At 37.9% G+C, this 16,085-nt stretch overlaps 1 protein-coding gene across 2 annotated transcripts; it reads right to left on the bottom strand.

Moving 5' to 3' along the window:
* Window positions 1-11,865: 11,865 nt before the first annotated feature.
* On the bottom strand, window positions 11,866-15,489 carry NDUFS5 (NADH:ubiquinone oxidoreductase subunit S5). Of its 2 annotated transcripts, none has more exons than XM_039851068.1 (4): window positions 15,334-15,489; window positions 14,388-14,455; window positions 13,678-13,895; window positions 11,866-12,088 (listed from the first exon to the last, which is right to left on the bottom strand). In XM_039851068.1, the coding sequence occupies exons 3-4, from the start codon at window positions 13,891-13,893 to the stop codon at window positions 11,984-11,986; spliced, it is 321 nt and encodes a 106-aa protein (XP_039707002.1). In that variant the 5' UTR covers window positions 13,894-13,895; window positions 14,388-14,455; window positions 15,334-15,489; the 3' UTR covers window positions 11,866-11,983. The 2 variants fall into 2 exon arrangements, with proteins under 2 accessions (XP_039707002.1, XP_039707003.1); XM_039851069.1 differs by having other exon boundaries at window positions 15,310-15,460.
* Between the last annotated feature and the right edge of the window lie 596 nt (window positions 15,490-16,085).

Here is a 16,085-nt window from a genome sequence, read left to right on the forward strand (position 1 = left end):
ACCCTAGAGTGGAGGGGAAGTGGTGCCTCATTACAGCCTGGCAAGGGTATAAATCTAGTCTTTTCAGTTGGCCTTGTCTGATGTGGGTAGACATAGGACTGGAGTAGAGAGGGAGTATTGTCTAAATGTCTGTTTTTCTAGGCTGCTCCTTTTCTAATGTTTTGACTAAAGAAAGCAGGTTTTCCTTAGGGCTTTTGTCTGTATCCATTGGCATTTTTGGGGTTGTTGGCTTCTCCAGTAATCTGACATATATGAGGCAAAAATAAAACTCAGGGAACTCACTACTGAGTTATCCCTTGGGTCTTGAGGTGCTAGCCAGTCCGCCTTCTTCTCCTTCAGAATCTTCTTGTGTTTGTTTTATATATAACGTTCAAGGTTTTTAACTGTACTTAGCAGGAGAAATAGTGAAAAGTACATCTATTCCATCTTTTTAGAACCAAAAGGTGTTCCATATACTTAAAAAAATTAAAAACTGTATTTAAAAATTACCTATTTGTCCTAAACTCATAGACTTCTGATTTTTCATGAAACATTGGAAGATAAATCATCCTGGCCTATATTTCTGCTTGGTAACAGCTGGCTGGAGCTGGGCATCTACTGCCCCTGTAGATGGGTGATAATGAGTTTACTGTAGGTCCCGTCCCTCTTGAAATGAATATATTTATACTTACAAAAGACTTGTATCCCTAGTTCTTACATTACCATAGGAGTCTGAACTTGCTACCTCTGTATCAGAACTTGTGTTTCATCTCCAGGAAGTGTTGGCCACAACAAAGATTGAATGTGACACCAGAAGAGGAGTCACTGGCAAGATCCTTAAAACATTCTGCTACATCATTGCAGAAATGTTTTCTCTCTCCCAGCACAAAACTCTATTTTAGCACAGAGTGTTCTAAAGTGGTTACAGTAAAAGAAAAAAAAAAATCCCCTCTCTCATCTCACAAAACAGCTAGCTCATTCCTCCTCTTCAGAAACCCCTAATCATGAAATGACCCGGAGTTAAGCTCTCAGCCCATTCTTGTGGAAGCACTACAGAGTGAACCAGTTGGCCCATAGAAACATGTTAAGTCAGCAGAAGCCTTGGATTCTCAGTGGCTGCAAAGTGAAGCCCCGAGGGGAGGTAGCTTTGTGTTTTAAAAGAGCAAAGAATGCTATGTTGGTAGCTCTAGACAGATTGGTGATCCTGGCAATGTGGAATTTTCAGTAGGTCCAAGGAGAGGCCTGAAATGACCTATTTCTCATCATGGGTTCAAACAAATAGTTCTGTTAACCTGGTCAGCTCTACCATTTCAGTGCCCAAACTTGTCAGCACCAGTGGGGAGGCAGAATCACTCTCGAGGCAGATGTTTTCAAACTTTTGCGTTCACTGATCCTTTTCAGGGACATGAGAAGACTTCATGAGCCACCTGGCCTTTTTGATCTAGTGCAGTCTGGCATCTCCCTGAGAAGGAACTATCAAGAGGAAGGCATTGATCTTCTGTTGCCTGAATCCTCACTCCTCCCAGTACCCAGCTCATCACCTCTGGAGTTCTATGGGCAGGAACAGCCACTGCTGCTTCTGACCAGAACTGAGAAATGATGAACAACCTCTTTGCTCCTAAACCTACAGGGGCTCCCTAGTGCTGTCAGTAAACTTTTGTCCTTACATTCATGGCTCATCTCCTGTATTAGTCAAGTTTCTCTCTTTGTTTCCCTTTGGCTATTCCACATTGGTCCCCATGGTTCCTGAACTTTTTTTGGTTGCATTAGATGCTAACACATAAACCATTTCACAACGGACAACCTCTGGTTGAAGAGGAATTAAGGGATCTGCTAATAATCCCTTCTCCCTTTCTGTTTGAAAACCACTGCTTGAACCAAACGATTTTGATCACAGTTGTTCTCAAATACTTCTATGCTTTTGCTCACGCAGTATCCTCTGCCTACAATACCTGGTATCTCTCATGTCCAAATCTTATGTCCTTTAGGGCTCAACATGTTTGCCACAAAGCCTGCAGCACATCCCTGCTCCCTACCCCCACATCCACTCTCGCCCCACAAGGCTTTCTCCTTTCTCTGAGCTCACACAGGACTTGTGTTTCCCCTATGGAACTGAGTACTTTCTACCATGGACTGATTATTTGTGTCCACATTCCATCTCTCACTGTACTGTGAGCTCCATGAGGGCAGGAACCATGCTCTATCATCTTTAACTCTTCCACAAGGCCTAATATAATAGCTTGTACTCAGTTTCATGCCTAATGCCATGGCTTGAATAAAAATGTTAGGTAAATGAAAATAGGCTGGCCAATCTCAAGCTTCATCCTGTGAAAGAGAAATTTCTATCCTTTTCTTTTTCAAACTGTATATTGTAGAACACTAGGCCCATGAAATGCTTCATCAAAAATGGGTTCTATCACCAAATATGATTAGACTACATTCTATATTCTAAATAGCCCTATATTCTATTTTTTTCTTGGAGATCACAAAACATATTAGCATAGTAAAGTCTCTAAGAAATTCTAACGTTAAAAAAATAATAACTTGGTTTACTCAGCATTACTAAACTATATTTGACCGTTTCTAATTCCTCCAAAGGATACCTATTGACATTTCATAGAAGTACTGCTCTACAGCACACACGTAGGAAATGCTGTTCTAGATTGAAAGCCTGGTCCTCATGTTCTCTTTCACATGACCAAAGATGACATTTAAGGAGACCTGCTTTAAGTCAAACACAGCACTGATGTTGAGTAAGACTGTAACATCTTTCAAATTGGGGACCTTTTTTCTGCAGGTAAGCATCAAGAAAAGGGACATACTCATAGGGAAGGACTAAATTTATTGCCTTCCTTCTGCAGACACTTCTAGAACCCTGTACTCTTGGGTAAGATTCCTCAGCCTGGAGGTCACTGCCCCAGTTTGGATCCTCCTGCCTTTTTAGGTTTTCTCTTCACTTCACTCTCCCCATCCCCCCAAACATCTAGTCCTCACTCCAAGGATGGGGCTCTTGCTCTTCTCTGAGCAGAGCTTGTGCTTGCCAGTGACCACACCTTTGCCCATCGAAGCTCTGCCTGCACAGCCATTCTCACGAGTTTACCAGTGGAAATCCTGGCCACCTTTCAAGCCTCAGTGCAACCTGCATTAGATTAGCTGGAATTTCATAGATCAAAGAACTTGAGTGCCGAAAGAAAACTTAGAAATGATTTAGTCCAAACCCTTTGTTTTATGAAATGGTGATTCAAACTGGCTTATGTGACTTATGTGAGAACGCTCCGTAAAAGGTAATTCAGGAAAGAGTTCCTCTTCAGAGTCTTTTAAAATTTCTCTCCAGTTGTTATTTATCCTATTATGTTTGAATTACAGTTAAACTTCAAGTCCCTCGAAGGACAGAATTTACTTTTTATCTCCATTACTAAGTCATAATGCTGTGACCAGAGAATACAGATAGATAAGATGTGAATTCAGTATCTTTCAAGAGTATGAGCTTTGGAGTCAAATAAACAAGGACTTTAAAAACTGAGGTAACATTTACAATAAAATGTACACATTTTAAAGACTATAGTTCTATGAGTTTTGACAAATATAAACACTTGTGTTAACTACCACCATATAATAAAAATGTAGAACATTTCCTTACCACCAGAAGTGCTCTTGTGCTGATTCTTACTCAGTCCCCTTCTCTCCTCCCTCCCCACTACCACCGATCTGACTTTTCCTTTATTAGAGTTTCTCATAAATGGAATCATACAATATGTACTGTGTATGGCTTCTTTCGCCCAGCACAAAGATTTTAAAATTCATCCATGTTTTTGCATGTTTTTATACTTTATTCATTTTTATTGCTAGGTTGTATTTCATTATATGGGTACACCACAGTTTATCATTTGGGCTTTTCACTATTATGAATAAAGCTGCTGTGAACATTCGTGTGCAACTTTGTTTAAACATACGTTTTCATTTATCTTGAGAAAATATTTAAGAGTGTAACTTCTTGGTCATGTGGTAAACGCATGTTTAACTTTGTAAGAAACTGGAAAATAGTTTTCCAAAGTGGCAACAAATACCATTTTCTATTTCCACCAGCAATGTAAGAGTCCAGATGCTCACATCCTCACCAACATTTGGTGTTGTCAGTTTAAAAAACAATTTTAGCCATTCTAGTGGGTGAGAAGTGCTGTCTCATGGTTTTAATTTGCATTTTCCTGATTAATGATATCAAGCACCTTTTAATATGCTCGTTGACCACTTGTATATCTCCCTTTGGGGAAATATTTATTCACGTCTTTGTCACTTAAAAAAAAACTGAGTTGAGCTTTTTATTGTAGATCTTCAGAAATATAATATATACATGTCTGTGTAGCATGTGTGTACACACACATACACTCTGGATATAGGACTTGTCAGATACATGTATTTTGGAGATTTCTCCCAATCCCGGTTTGCCTTTCATTTTTTAAATAATGTCTTTTGATGAGCAAAAGTTTTAATTTTGATGAAATCCAATTTATCAAATTTTCTTAATGGTTAGTGATTTGTGTTCTTCGTATCTTTGCAAACCCAAGATCACAAATATATTCTTATGTTTTCTTCTAAAACTGTGCTGTTGGTCTATTTTCAAGTTCACTGATTCTTCCTTCATTTTCATTCAGCTACTGAGTCCATATAGTGAGTTTTTTATTTTGGTTACCCTATATTTCAGTTCAATAATTTCAGATTCATTTTTTAATTTATTTTTCCACTTGTTGAAATCTTTATTTTGTTTCAGTGGAGTTTGCAATTGTTTGTTTAAGCATTTTTATGGTGACTGCTTTAAAACCTTTGCTAGATAATTCTAACATTTAAATTTTCTTTGTGTTGACTAGGTTTTCTCACTCAAGTCCTTAGTTCTTGGCATGATGAGTGATTTTCTATTGAAACCTGGACATTTTGATATTATGAGACTCTAGATTCTATCTAAATCTTCCATTTCAGCTGGCAGTCACCCTACTTAGTTTAGTGTGCAGGTCCTGGCTTAATTTTGTGAGCTGTCATTCCAAAGATGATTTAGTTTTCAGAGTGTCTTGCAATGCTATTCTGTTCTGCTTTGTTTGTATGCTACCAGAGACCAATGTGAAAGTCTGTGTGGTATTCCACACTGTAATATTTGCCATTTAATTCTATTCAGTTTGATATGTGGGTCATTCAGTGGTCTGTCTAAGAATTCACATACAGGTTTAAAGAACTCTTTCCATCAGTTTCCTCTCTTCTAAAACCCTCCTCTGGATGGATGTGGTTCACTTTGTTACTGCTGGGTGGTAGGAGTGGGGTGGGGTTTCAAAGTACCAGGCAGCTTACAACATGGCAGCTTGCTTCTTCAGAGTGAGCAAGTAAAAATGAGCAAGAGTGAAGCATAGAGACCAGCAGGATGGAAGTCACAGTCTTTTGTAACCTAATCTCAGAAGTGACATCCTATCACTTTTGCCATATCCTATTTGTCAGAAGAAAATTACTGCGGGAACCACGTACAGCGTGAATATCTGGGGATGGGGATCACTGGGAGTCATTTTAGAAGCAGCCTACCACAGTCTTCTCTAATTTCTCTCATCATTATTTTCTAGTTTTAATACACATTGAGAAGACAAAGCCATATTTTAATTATTTAAGAAATAATTATTTGTTAATTATTATTTATTAATATGGTTGGGTTTAAGTATACCACTTGGTATGTTTCCTTTTTTTTTTATCTCATCTGTTTCTTGTTCCTGTTCCTTTTCCCCTGATTTCTTTTGGATTAATCTAATACATGCAGTAAAATACACAGCTTTTAAGTGTATAATTCCATGAGTTTTGATGTGTGCACTCATGTAATCACTATAATCAAGATATAAAACACTTTCATCACCTTATAAAGTTCTCTTATGTTCTTTCCCATTTAATCCCCATCCAACTGCCTCCGAGGCAATTACTGTTTTGTTTTCTATTACCAGAGATGAGTTTGCCTGTTCCTGAAGTTCCTGTGAATGTAATCATATAGTCAAAAACATCATAATGTAATATAAGTCAGACATATATAATGTGATTGGATTTTGAGGTTCCATTGGCTTTTCTGCTATCCCTCTTTGATCTATCTTTGATATCACTGAACCTTTCTCTTGCTGTGTCTAATTTGTTAAGCCCATCTAGTGAATTTTTAATTTAAGATATTGTAGTTTTCAGCTCTCCAATTTCATTTGGTTCTTTTTTCCATGTTTTCATTTCACACCTGAGATTTCTCATCTGTTCATGCACTGTGATTATCTTTTCCTTTAAGTCTTCAAACATTTTTTAATAGATGCTTTTAAGTCCTTGTCTACTGATTGGACTTCTGAGTCTGTTTCTGTTTACTGCTCTTGTCTTTCACTATAGATCACATTTCTTGTTTATAGTATACATGTCTATTCTATATTGAATGTTGTGAATAAAAGTTCTGGAGACCCTGGCTTGTTATTTTCTGTACTGTTGATTTTTGTTCTGTTAGGCAGTTATATTACTGGCTGCTCTTGAACTTGATGGAAACTTGATTTTATCCAATGTTAAGATGAGTCTTCAAAAAGACCCTCTAATTTGTACACGGTGTAAGTTGGTGTCTAATTTCATTCTTTTACATGTGGATTATCCAGTTGTCCCAGTACCATTTGTTAAAATGACTATTCTTTCACCATTGAATGGTCTTGGCATTCCCATCAAAACCTACTGACCATAGATATGTTTATTTCTGGACTCTCCATTCTATTCCATTGATCTATATGTCTCTTCTCATGTCAATACCACACTGTCTTGATTACTATTGCTTTGTAGTAAGTTTTGAAAATGGGAAGTGAGGGTCCTCCAATTTTGTTCTTCACTTTTGATCGTTTTGGCTATTCTGGGTCCCTTATAATTCCATATGAATTTCAGGATCAGCTTGTTGATTTCTACAAAGGTCTCTCAAAGCCTTCTATAGTTAGAAGGGGAACTCTAGACCTAGATTCAAATCCTGCTTCTAGTACTTACAGATGTTTGATATGAGGTTACATTACTTCACTCTTCTAAGCCTGTTTCCTAAAGTGTAAAATGAGGCAATTTTGATACATTTGCTATTCACTTGGGCCTTTTTTCATTGATGAAAACCCAACCAACACTGGCTTAGACAAAAAAGAATTTTTGGCTCATACAACTTCAAAGTCCAGGGATAAGGCTAGTCTTATGAAAGATCTGCTGCAGAACTCTTATTACCAGGAAGCAGTTTTTCTCTTATTTCTCTTATTGCTCCTCTTTATCTATTGCATATACCTTTGTATTTCTCTTCTTACAGTAAAGTGGGTGCTTAACAAATATTTGTTAGTTGAATGAATAAAATATGTCTTAAGCATCTACAGAACTTAAACATCCTCAGCATTAAATCCAGAGGAATCCTCCCTCTTCAGGATTCCAAGCAAGTCTCATTTATTGGCTCCAGTTAGATCACGTGCCCGATGAAACATTCTTGAAAATGCATTAAGGGAAGAAAGCAAAATTATGTACACAATTTGCTAACAATTGTTTTAAAAAGGGCAAAAAAAAGTGTGTATGTATATGCACAGATTATCTCTAGGATAATCAAAAACACTGGTTGCCTCTGGGGGAGAGAACTAGATCACTGGGAGAGGTTTTTCATTACATATCCTTTCTACCTTTGAACCATATAAATTACCTATACAAAAAAATTAAATGAACATTTTAAATGTAGTTGCCAAAACACACAGTGGTCCCCCTTGTGTATTGGTTGCGGCAGTCAGGGTTAAAAAGCACAAGTCAAAGGGGTTATAAATCCCATTTACCAGAGTGCAAAGAAGGAAGGGAGCAAGGGCAACAGTCATGATGTTTTAAAGGAGTAAGTAACCTGTCCTCTCAGAGTGTTTACTCATCAATTGTAAAGAACCTCAGTTTTCCCACCCTCCCGTCCCCCAATCTCAGTTCCATTCTCTACCACCTAGGTGGTCAAAAAGATACAGTCCTAACTATGCTTGTTCTTATTGAACAGGGGTCAGGGAGCTGGCTTCTTGCTTTCACTGGCTCATAACATTGCTGTCCTACTTTCTAAAAACAAACAAAAAATCCTGCTAAAAACAAACAAAAAACCACTATAAAGGCACAAAGTTGACCACATATACAAAGACAAGAGGCTAGATTGCTTTGTCCCACAGCTGTTTATGGTTATCTGATATAAATGAAGGCTTTCGATATCCCATAAAGACATCAAAGCAATGCTTTCAACAAACAAAATTAAGTGTTCCCCGTCACTCATGTTTTACCTGTAGGTAAATACAATCTAACAGGATTTACCTTCCCTTCATTCTACAACCCAGAGCCCAGGAATAAAAGATATCTTTGAATGAAAGGGCATGTACCTACTTTGAGCTTTGATTAATATTCTGCTTTCCTCTCTGGCATTTTCAATTGGCTTTTGATTTTCCATAAGTATGTATGTATTTAAAGCCACTGAGACTAAAAATTCAGAAGTTTGTGTGTACAGAGCACAATTTAAAAAAATCTAACACAGGGCCACAGCACAGAATTTTGCTGGAAGGACTCCAGCTGGCTTCTCCACTGCAATTGATAAGTGATTTGTTTACGAAAATGCTGCTTGGCTAAAAATTTGCTCTTTAATACAAGGAATGAGGATGATCCTGGTCAAAGCCAAATCAAATCCCATATTTCCAATTTTGAGATTAGGACACAATGTACTTTTCCTTTTGAGGAGAATTTTATTTTCAAGCCCTACTGTTGATGTATATCACTCAAAATGCTGCAAGACTAACAATAAACAGTCTGAAAGAGAAATTACAAAAACAATTCCATTTAAAACAGCAAAAACAAACAAACAAACAAAAACAAAAAACAAACCCACACAACCAACCAACTTAGGAATTAACCTAACCAAATAGGTGAAAGATTTGTACAATGAAAAGTACAAAACACTACTGAAAGAAATTAAAGACATAAATGAAAGCTATCCTATGTTCGTGGCTTGAGACTTATTAAGACATCAATATAACTCAAAGTGATCTACAGATTCAATTCAATCTCTATCAAAAGTCCATTATTTTTTGAAGAAACAAAAAACCCATCCTAAAATTTACATAGAAACTCATATAGAAACTGAATAGCCAAGAGTCTTGAAAGGAACAAAGCTGGGGAATCACACTTCCTGATTTTAAAACTTACTACTAAGTTACAGTAATCAAAACAGTGTGGAACTGGCATAAAGACAGACATATGGACTAGCAGAAGAGAATACAGAAATAAACCTTCACACATATGGCCAAATAATTTTTAACAAGAGTACTAAGACTATTATGAGGAAAAGTCTTTTCAACAAATGGTGCTGCAAATCTGGATATCTAAATGCAAAATAATGAAGTTGGACCCTTACCTAACACTATATTAAAAATATTTACTCAAAATAAATCCATGACCTAAAACTATAAAACTTAGAAAACATAGGGCAAAAGCTTCACAACACTAAACACTGATGTCTTGGATATGACATCAATGGCAAAAACGACAAAAGACAAACTGGACTTCATAAAAACTTAAAAATTTTCTACATCTAAAGACACTATCAGCAGAGTAAAAAGTCACCTTACAGAAGGGAAGAAAAAACTTGCAAATCATATACATCATGCACCACTTAACAAGGATTATGTTTTGAGAAATGCGTCATTATGTGATTTTGTCATTGTGCGAACATTATGGAGTGCACTTACACAAACCTAGATGGTATAGCCTACTACACACCTAGGCTACATGGTATAGCCTATGGCTCCTATGCTATAAATCTATACAGCATTTGTACAGATCTATATTGTACTGAATGCTTTAGGCAACAGTAACACAATGATAAGTATTTGTGCATCTAAACATATCTAAACATAGAAAAGGTACAGGAAAAATATCATACAGAAACTAAAAAATGATACATCCTTAGAGAGCACTTACCACAAATGGAGCTTACAGGACTGGAAGTTGTTCTGGTGAGTCAGTGAGTGGTGAGTGGATGTGAAAGCTGAGGACATTACTGTACACTACTATAGACTTTATAGACTTTATAAACAGTGTACACTTAGGTTGTTACAGTAAATATATAAATCAACACGAGATTAAATCAAACATAAGAGAAAATGATGTAAACAAGAGATGCAGTAAACATGATACATGAGGTTGCTGCCAGCATAACATGGCACTCTGTTAAACAGCAAACATTTTTTTAGGAGTACGCTCTAAATAATAAAAAGTAAATACATAAATAACAGTCATTTATTATCAACTATTAGATATTGTGCATAATTATATGTACTATACTTTTATGATTGTCAGCTCAGGTTTGTTCATACCAGGTTTGTTGTTATGTTACAATGGCTACAATGTCACTAGATAGGAGTTTTTCAGCTCCATTATAATCTTATGAAACCATCCTTGTATATGTGGTCTGTTGTTGACTCTATCTGATAAAGAATCAATACCCCAAATATGTAGAGAACTCCTAAAACTCAACAACTAAACTAGATTCAAAAATAGGCAAAGGACTTGAAGATATTTATCCAAACAAATTAAGCAAATAGGCAACAAGCACATGAAAAGATGCAACACTAATCCTTAGGGAAATCAAAACTACAATGAAATATCATGTCACTTCCATTAGATGATTATTAAAAAAAACAAACAAACAGAAAATAACAAGTGTTGGTGAGGATGTAGAGAAATTGGAACATTGTGCAATTTCAGTGGGGATGTAAAATGGTATAACCACTGTGGAAAACAGTATAGCAGTTTCTTAAAAAACTAAAAATAGAATTACCTTATATCAGGCAATTCTACTTCTGGGTATATATTCAAAAGAATAAAAAGCAGGGTCTCAAGGAGATATTTGTACACCAATATTCATAGCAGCATCATTCACAATAGCTAAAACATGGAAGCAACCAAAGCATCCATCAAGAGAAGAATGGATAAGCAAAATGTGGTATACACATACAAAAGGATATATTCAGCCTTGAAAGGAAATTCTGACACGTTATGACATGGATGAACCTTGAAGATATCATGCTAAGTGAGAAAAGCCAGTCACAAAAAGAGAAATACTATATGATTCCACTCATATGAAGTACTTAAGGGTAGTCAAAATCACAGAGATAGAAGACGGAAAAATGGCTGCCAGGAACTGGAGGGGAGAATGGGAAGTTTTTGTTTAATGGGCAGTTTCAGTTTTCCAGTACAAAGAGATAGATGGCAGTGGTTGCACAACGTGAATGTACTTAATGCCACTGAACCAGACACTTAAATGTGGTTAATAAATTTTGTTATATTTTACCATAATAACAAAAGTTGGAAAAAAAATGCTGCAGCATATGAGGTTTCAATTACATTCTCGACACATATTAATTTTCTAAGGTTTATACCTTTCCTTCTACATCCGGACTTTTCTTTTAAACACGTTTCTAAATGTGTCAGTTAAAAGTACTAATAAATATACCACTAAGGTAAGATAGCAAATTGAAACAATGGCAGTGCTTCTTCAAAATTATCTGAACTGGACATCTGCTTAGCCTTACAGTTAGACTTCACAGACTTTATAGTAAACACACAACCACCGTCTCTGCTGCTTCTCCCTCTCGGCCCATCTGTGCTTCATGGAAAATAAACCAGAATCAAAGCATTAAAGAACACTGTAACTTCTTAAGTTGAGTTACCATTTTTAAAGTACCTCATACATATTAAGCATTCATTAAATTTTACTTATTATTCCCTAGATGCTAATTTTTAAGGCATAGGTAGAGGCATTTTTCCAAACTTAAAAATTGGTTGCAATCTGTTATAGAAAAGTATGATCCGGAGAAAATAGAATAGAATGAAGCAATCTTTTATTTTTAGACACTTTAACAAAGAGGTTGTCAGTATGTTAACTTTCCAGTGGAGAAGAATAAACAAGAAAATCAGCCCCAGCCATCAGCAGCTGCTCTGCTCAGAGTTTAGAATCTTCCTTCCCCAAGTGGTGGGGTGGAGGCGTGTACTTTCCCTCCTTTATTAGCTTATCCCGTTGCTTCATGATGGCGCTCAGACGTTTCATCTGCCAAAGGAAAAAAGTATTTAAACGAGGGGAAGATATGCACCAGAGAGTGAGCACGGGAGAAACTGAATGAAAATTGGTTTCATTTTTAAACTATAGAAGCTTTTCATCCTAGAGGGCCTCTGAAATGAAACTCAGAGTCTTTAAAGAGCTAACTTTAAATCATGTCTCGAGCTTTTAACTAATAAATTTCTGGTATATATAATATCTCCCTGAAAACTAATAACGAAAATGCTCCTGTTATATATGGGAATACAGTATTTACAAAAACAATAACGAATAGATACAGGTCCAAAACCTTCAAGAGGCAAACTTGTGCACAGTAAAATCTTTTAAAATATTAAAAGCTGAGATCATCTCACAGCATATGTATTCCTGACTTCTCTATGTGAAGGTGGCACTGCTGCTGGTGACTGTTCAGCGGGTATGAATGATGCAGAAATAGACAATATAAAGTCTCTTTTTATCACATTGAAATAAAAGACCTGATATGTGCTCAGCTACTAGTCATTACTAGTTGAGCCCTGAGTTCTGCTTCATCACCACACTGCCTCCTCTCGGTGTAAATTTTCCTTGAGTAAAGTCTTAATCTGAGCAAGAAATAACAGGTTTGCAAGAAGAGAAGTTAAGACATGTTGTGAACTAAATAGCTGGTGGGTGGCCAACCATGACCCATTCACTGTCCTATAATATACACTACACTATAATATTACTCACCTAGTAATCGATATTCCTGCAGAGATCAATACAAAATTATTACCTGACACTCTCTCATTCCTTCCAAGTTTGGCTTCACTTTATCCAAATGCCAATAGCAGATGTTAAAAGATAAGAAATTTTAAATTTTGATACAGTTTACTTTGTGATCAATTTAACTGAAAATCTAAATTGTCTTCCTAAACTCTAAGGAATTGGGAGTAATAGAAACATTTCTATTTGTTATATCTGGAGCACAGAAATAGGTAAAACGACAGTCCACATCCAAAACTTTTTCTAAGGGAGAATAGGGCCCTAGATATTAGGCAACTCACTCAACCCTTTAGGAGGCAGACACCATGCTGTTAGTATTCTCTCTTTCCCCTGCATTTTTGGTTAGGCTCACCTAAAGCAATCACATTAACACCTCCATCTTCCCCAGAGTAGAAATGAATCTAGAGATTGTTATATCAGGTTCAGTCCAAGAGACCTGCCAGGTTTTAACCTCTTACCCAATGAGGGTTCAATGAATTTGAAAGATTTTTACCCAAAGATTTTCAAAGACAAATATCCAAGACTGGTTGATATTCTTTGCTTTATGGCCTACTGCAAAGTAGAAAGAGACACATGTAATTTCTAATCCGATGGCTACAGCAAGGTACAATGCTAAGGAAAATATGTGAGATGAAGAAGGACACTAAGAACAACAGGTCCTCCTCAGATCTGAAGGCATTTGACTTCCTTGACATGGTATCTAAGTAGAGGGATTTCACCACAAAAGTCTTGCCAATTCACACTGGGCAAGTCACTACCCAATGACCAATTAAAAACACTGAAAATAGCCCCAAAGAAATAAGGAAGTAATTCAGCTCTCATCTCCATCACTCCCTCACCGTTTTCTGCCGAAGCAGACATTCTACAAAATCATCATATTCTATCTTGCACTCTTTCTCCGCGCGGATAAAACCGATTCCATGTGCACATTCTATCCATTCTTTTTCAAAAGCATGGCACCGAGATGAAAGCTTGTGAGGCTGCTCAGCACTTTGGATTGACATCCAGCGGTCTAAGTCAACGCCCAGCCTTTTCTGTATATCAAAGAAAGGCATGGCTGAAATGGAAAATAAAAAAGATATAATGTCAAAAAAGTGCAATTGAATGAGAAATTTCTAAGTAAAATGAAATAACTATGAAAAATAGCCCTCTAGAAAGATATTTTACACTATTCTCCCAATTTCTTTTCACCATTTTTTCATTAGATTCTTCAGTTTATGGTAGATAAATAATTTCTGTGCTTTCACGAAACCCAAGGAAAAGAAAACTAGAACTAAAAAACAATGCATAAAAATCCTCTCTTATTGACAGTCATTTTTATCAAAGTCAAAAAGTTTGTTTTGATTCAATAATCCCAATTCTTTCAGACAGATCTGAAGATCTGATAAGAACAAAAAAGCATAAGCATAGAAACATTTTATATTATTCATTATCACTTAAATGACTCCTCTCCCGAAAAGCCATCCTGACGCTAGTGTCCCTTCTCTTGATAGTATATCATTCTCAACTTCCCAGAGTGCTTTGTATGCCACCGTAATGGACTATTTACCTGAATGTCTCTCCTACTGGACAATAAATGCTGCAAGGGCAGGGACCAGGTAGGGATTCAGTAATTGCCTGTTGAAAAAAATTAATTTCAAATAACTTGAGTGTGCAACAATAAACGGATAATTAAACCCAGTATCTACTAAGTAGAAAATGATAGATATTGGGGAAAAAAGATAACATACATGGAACATACATTTTAATATCAAATGAAGAGAAGGACTACAAAATAATGCCAAAGAAAAACTGTCTGAAAAAGAAGACTAGAAGGAAGCACACACAAAAATGCCAATACAGCTATGTATGATTGGTAGATTTACAGGTGAATTCATTCCTTCAGTGATTTACTGCGTAATAACGTTTCAGGCACTGGGATGGAAGAAGCAGCTGCAATGTAAGTGCTAGGATAAGATACACAGCGAATTGGGAATCCCAAGGAAGGAACACAACACCAACTCTGCCCAGGAAACTTGAAAATGCCTTTTAAGATGGGTTGAATCTGCCAAGTGAAGGTCAGTGGGCAGAGTATTCCAGTAGGGCACAGCACGAGTTACAGCCGGAGGTGCTGGGTATGTCTGGGGGACACTAAGGACCCAAACGTAGCTGGAGCGCAGAGTGCAAGTCGGGGAGAACGAAATGAGCTGAAGCGGTGGGTAGGGCAGAAATCACGCAGGGCCTTGAAAGCCGGGACAAGGAGCATAGGCTTCAGGTCAAGGAACAGAATGCCAACGCAATAGTCCCGCAGAAATCTAAGTTACCCTGGAAAGGTGCGGTCTACAGGCTTTGGTGACATTGGCTGTGTGGACAAAGGAACCTGGGAAGGCGGAAAATAGCCCGGAGCTCGGGCCAGGGAGAATGGACACCCAGCAAGCCAGGAGGAAATTAGTTAAAGATACCGCGGAAGAAAGCTCCGCAAGCTAAATTACCCCGCAGACATATGCAGGCCCTACCGTCCACCTCCGGTGCCCTTGCCTCCTCGCAGGCCGCCGATAGGGGATGATCTGCTTGGGACACCGAGAGCTGCCGCAAAGAAGGTCCGCCGCGCGACGCTTGCAGCGCGACTCCGGGAGTAGACCTTCCTTCCGCCGTCTCGCCCCGGAAACCATAGGAACCAAGTCCGTCGATCTGCGTCTGCGCGGTTGCGTGCGTTGACCTCTGGAGACATTGACTGTGTGGATAAACTGACCTTCCCTAAAAAGCTGGGTTAGAGGCGGCCGAGTGGTTTTTCAGTTCCTGTTGCCTCCTCGCGCTGTGCCTAGCACTCTCGCGACAGCTTTGACTTGTGAGAGACTTGACGAAAGCCACACGAGATAAAAAAGTGTCCCCTCCGCCTCTCCAAGCGAGGTTAAGCTCATGTACTGTGGGCCCACCACGCCGGGTGGGTTCACATTCTGGCTTCGCCACTTGTGTCTGACCCTGGGAACGTTTCTTAACCTCACTATGCCTGTTTCCTTAAGATAAAAATATGCTCTTAAAGATATTAATAATACCTACAGCGTAAGGTTGCTTTGGGGATTAAATAAATGCTATGTAAAGCAGAGGCGGTTCCTGGAACGTGGAAAGCATTCTAAGGCAATCTTAGTTCCCTGATGTCTCAGCTTCTCAAGTTCGCGGATTCGTCAAAGTCGACGAACACCATGACCCTCCTGTTTCAAAACCTCCAGTGGCTCCCTTTGACTACAGCTCCCCCGCCCTCCCCGCA

The sequence above is a fragment of the Pteropus medius genome, unplaced genomic scaffold (assembly GCF_902729225.1).
Source record: "Pteropus medius unplaced genomic scaffold, Ma_sr-lr_union100, whole genome shotgun sequence".
NCBI classification, from domain to species: domain Eukaryota; kingdom Metazoa; phylum Chordata; class Mammalia; order Chiroptera; family Pteropodidae; genus Pteropus; species Pteropus medius.

Coding starts and splice junctions, on each gene's coding strand:
- NDUFS5 (XM_039851068.1), bottom strand. CDS start 13,893: ATGCCTTTCTTTGATATACAGAAAAGGCTGGGCGTTGACTTAGACCGC. Junction 12,089..13,677: donor GTCTGCTTCGGCAGAAAACG/GTGAGGGAGTGA, acceptor TTCCTTTGGCAG/ATGAAACGTCTGAGCGCCAT.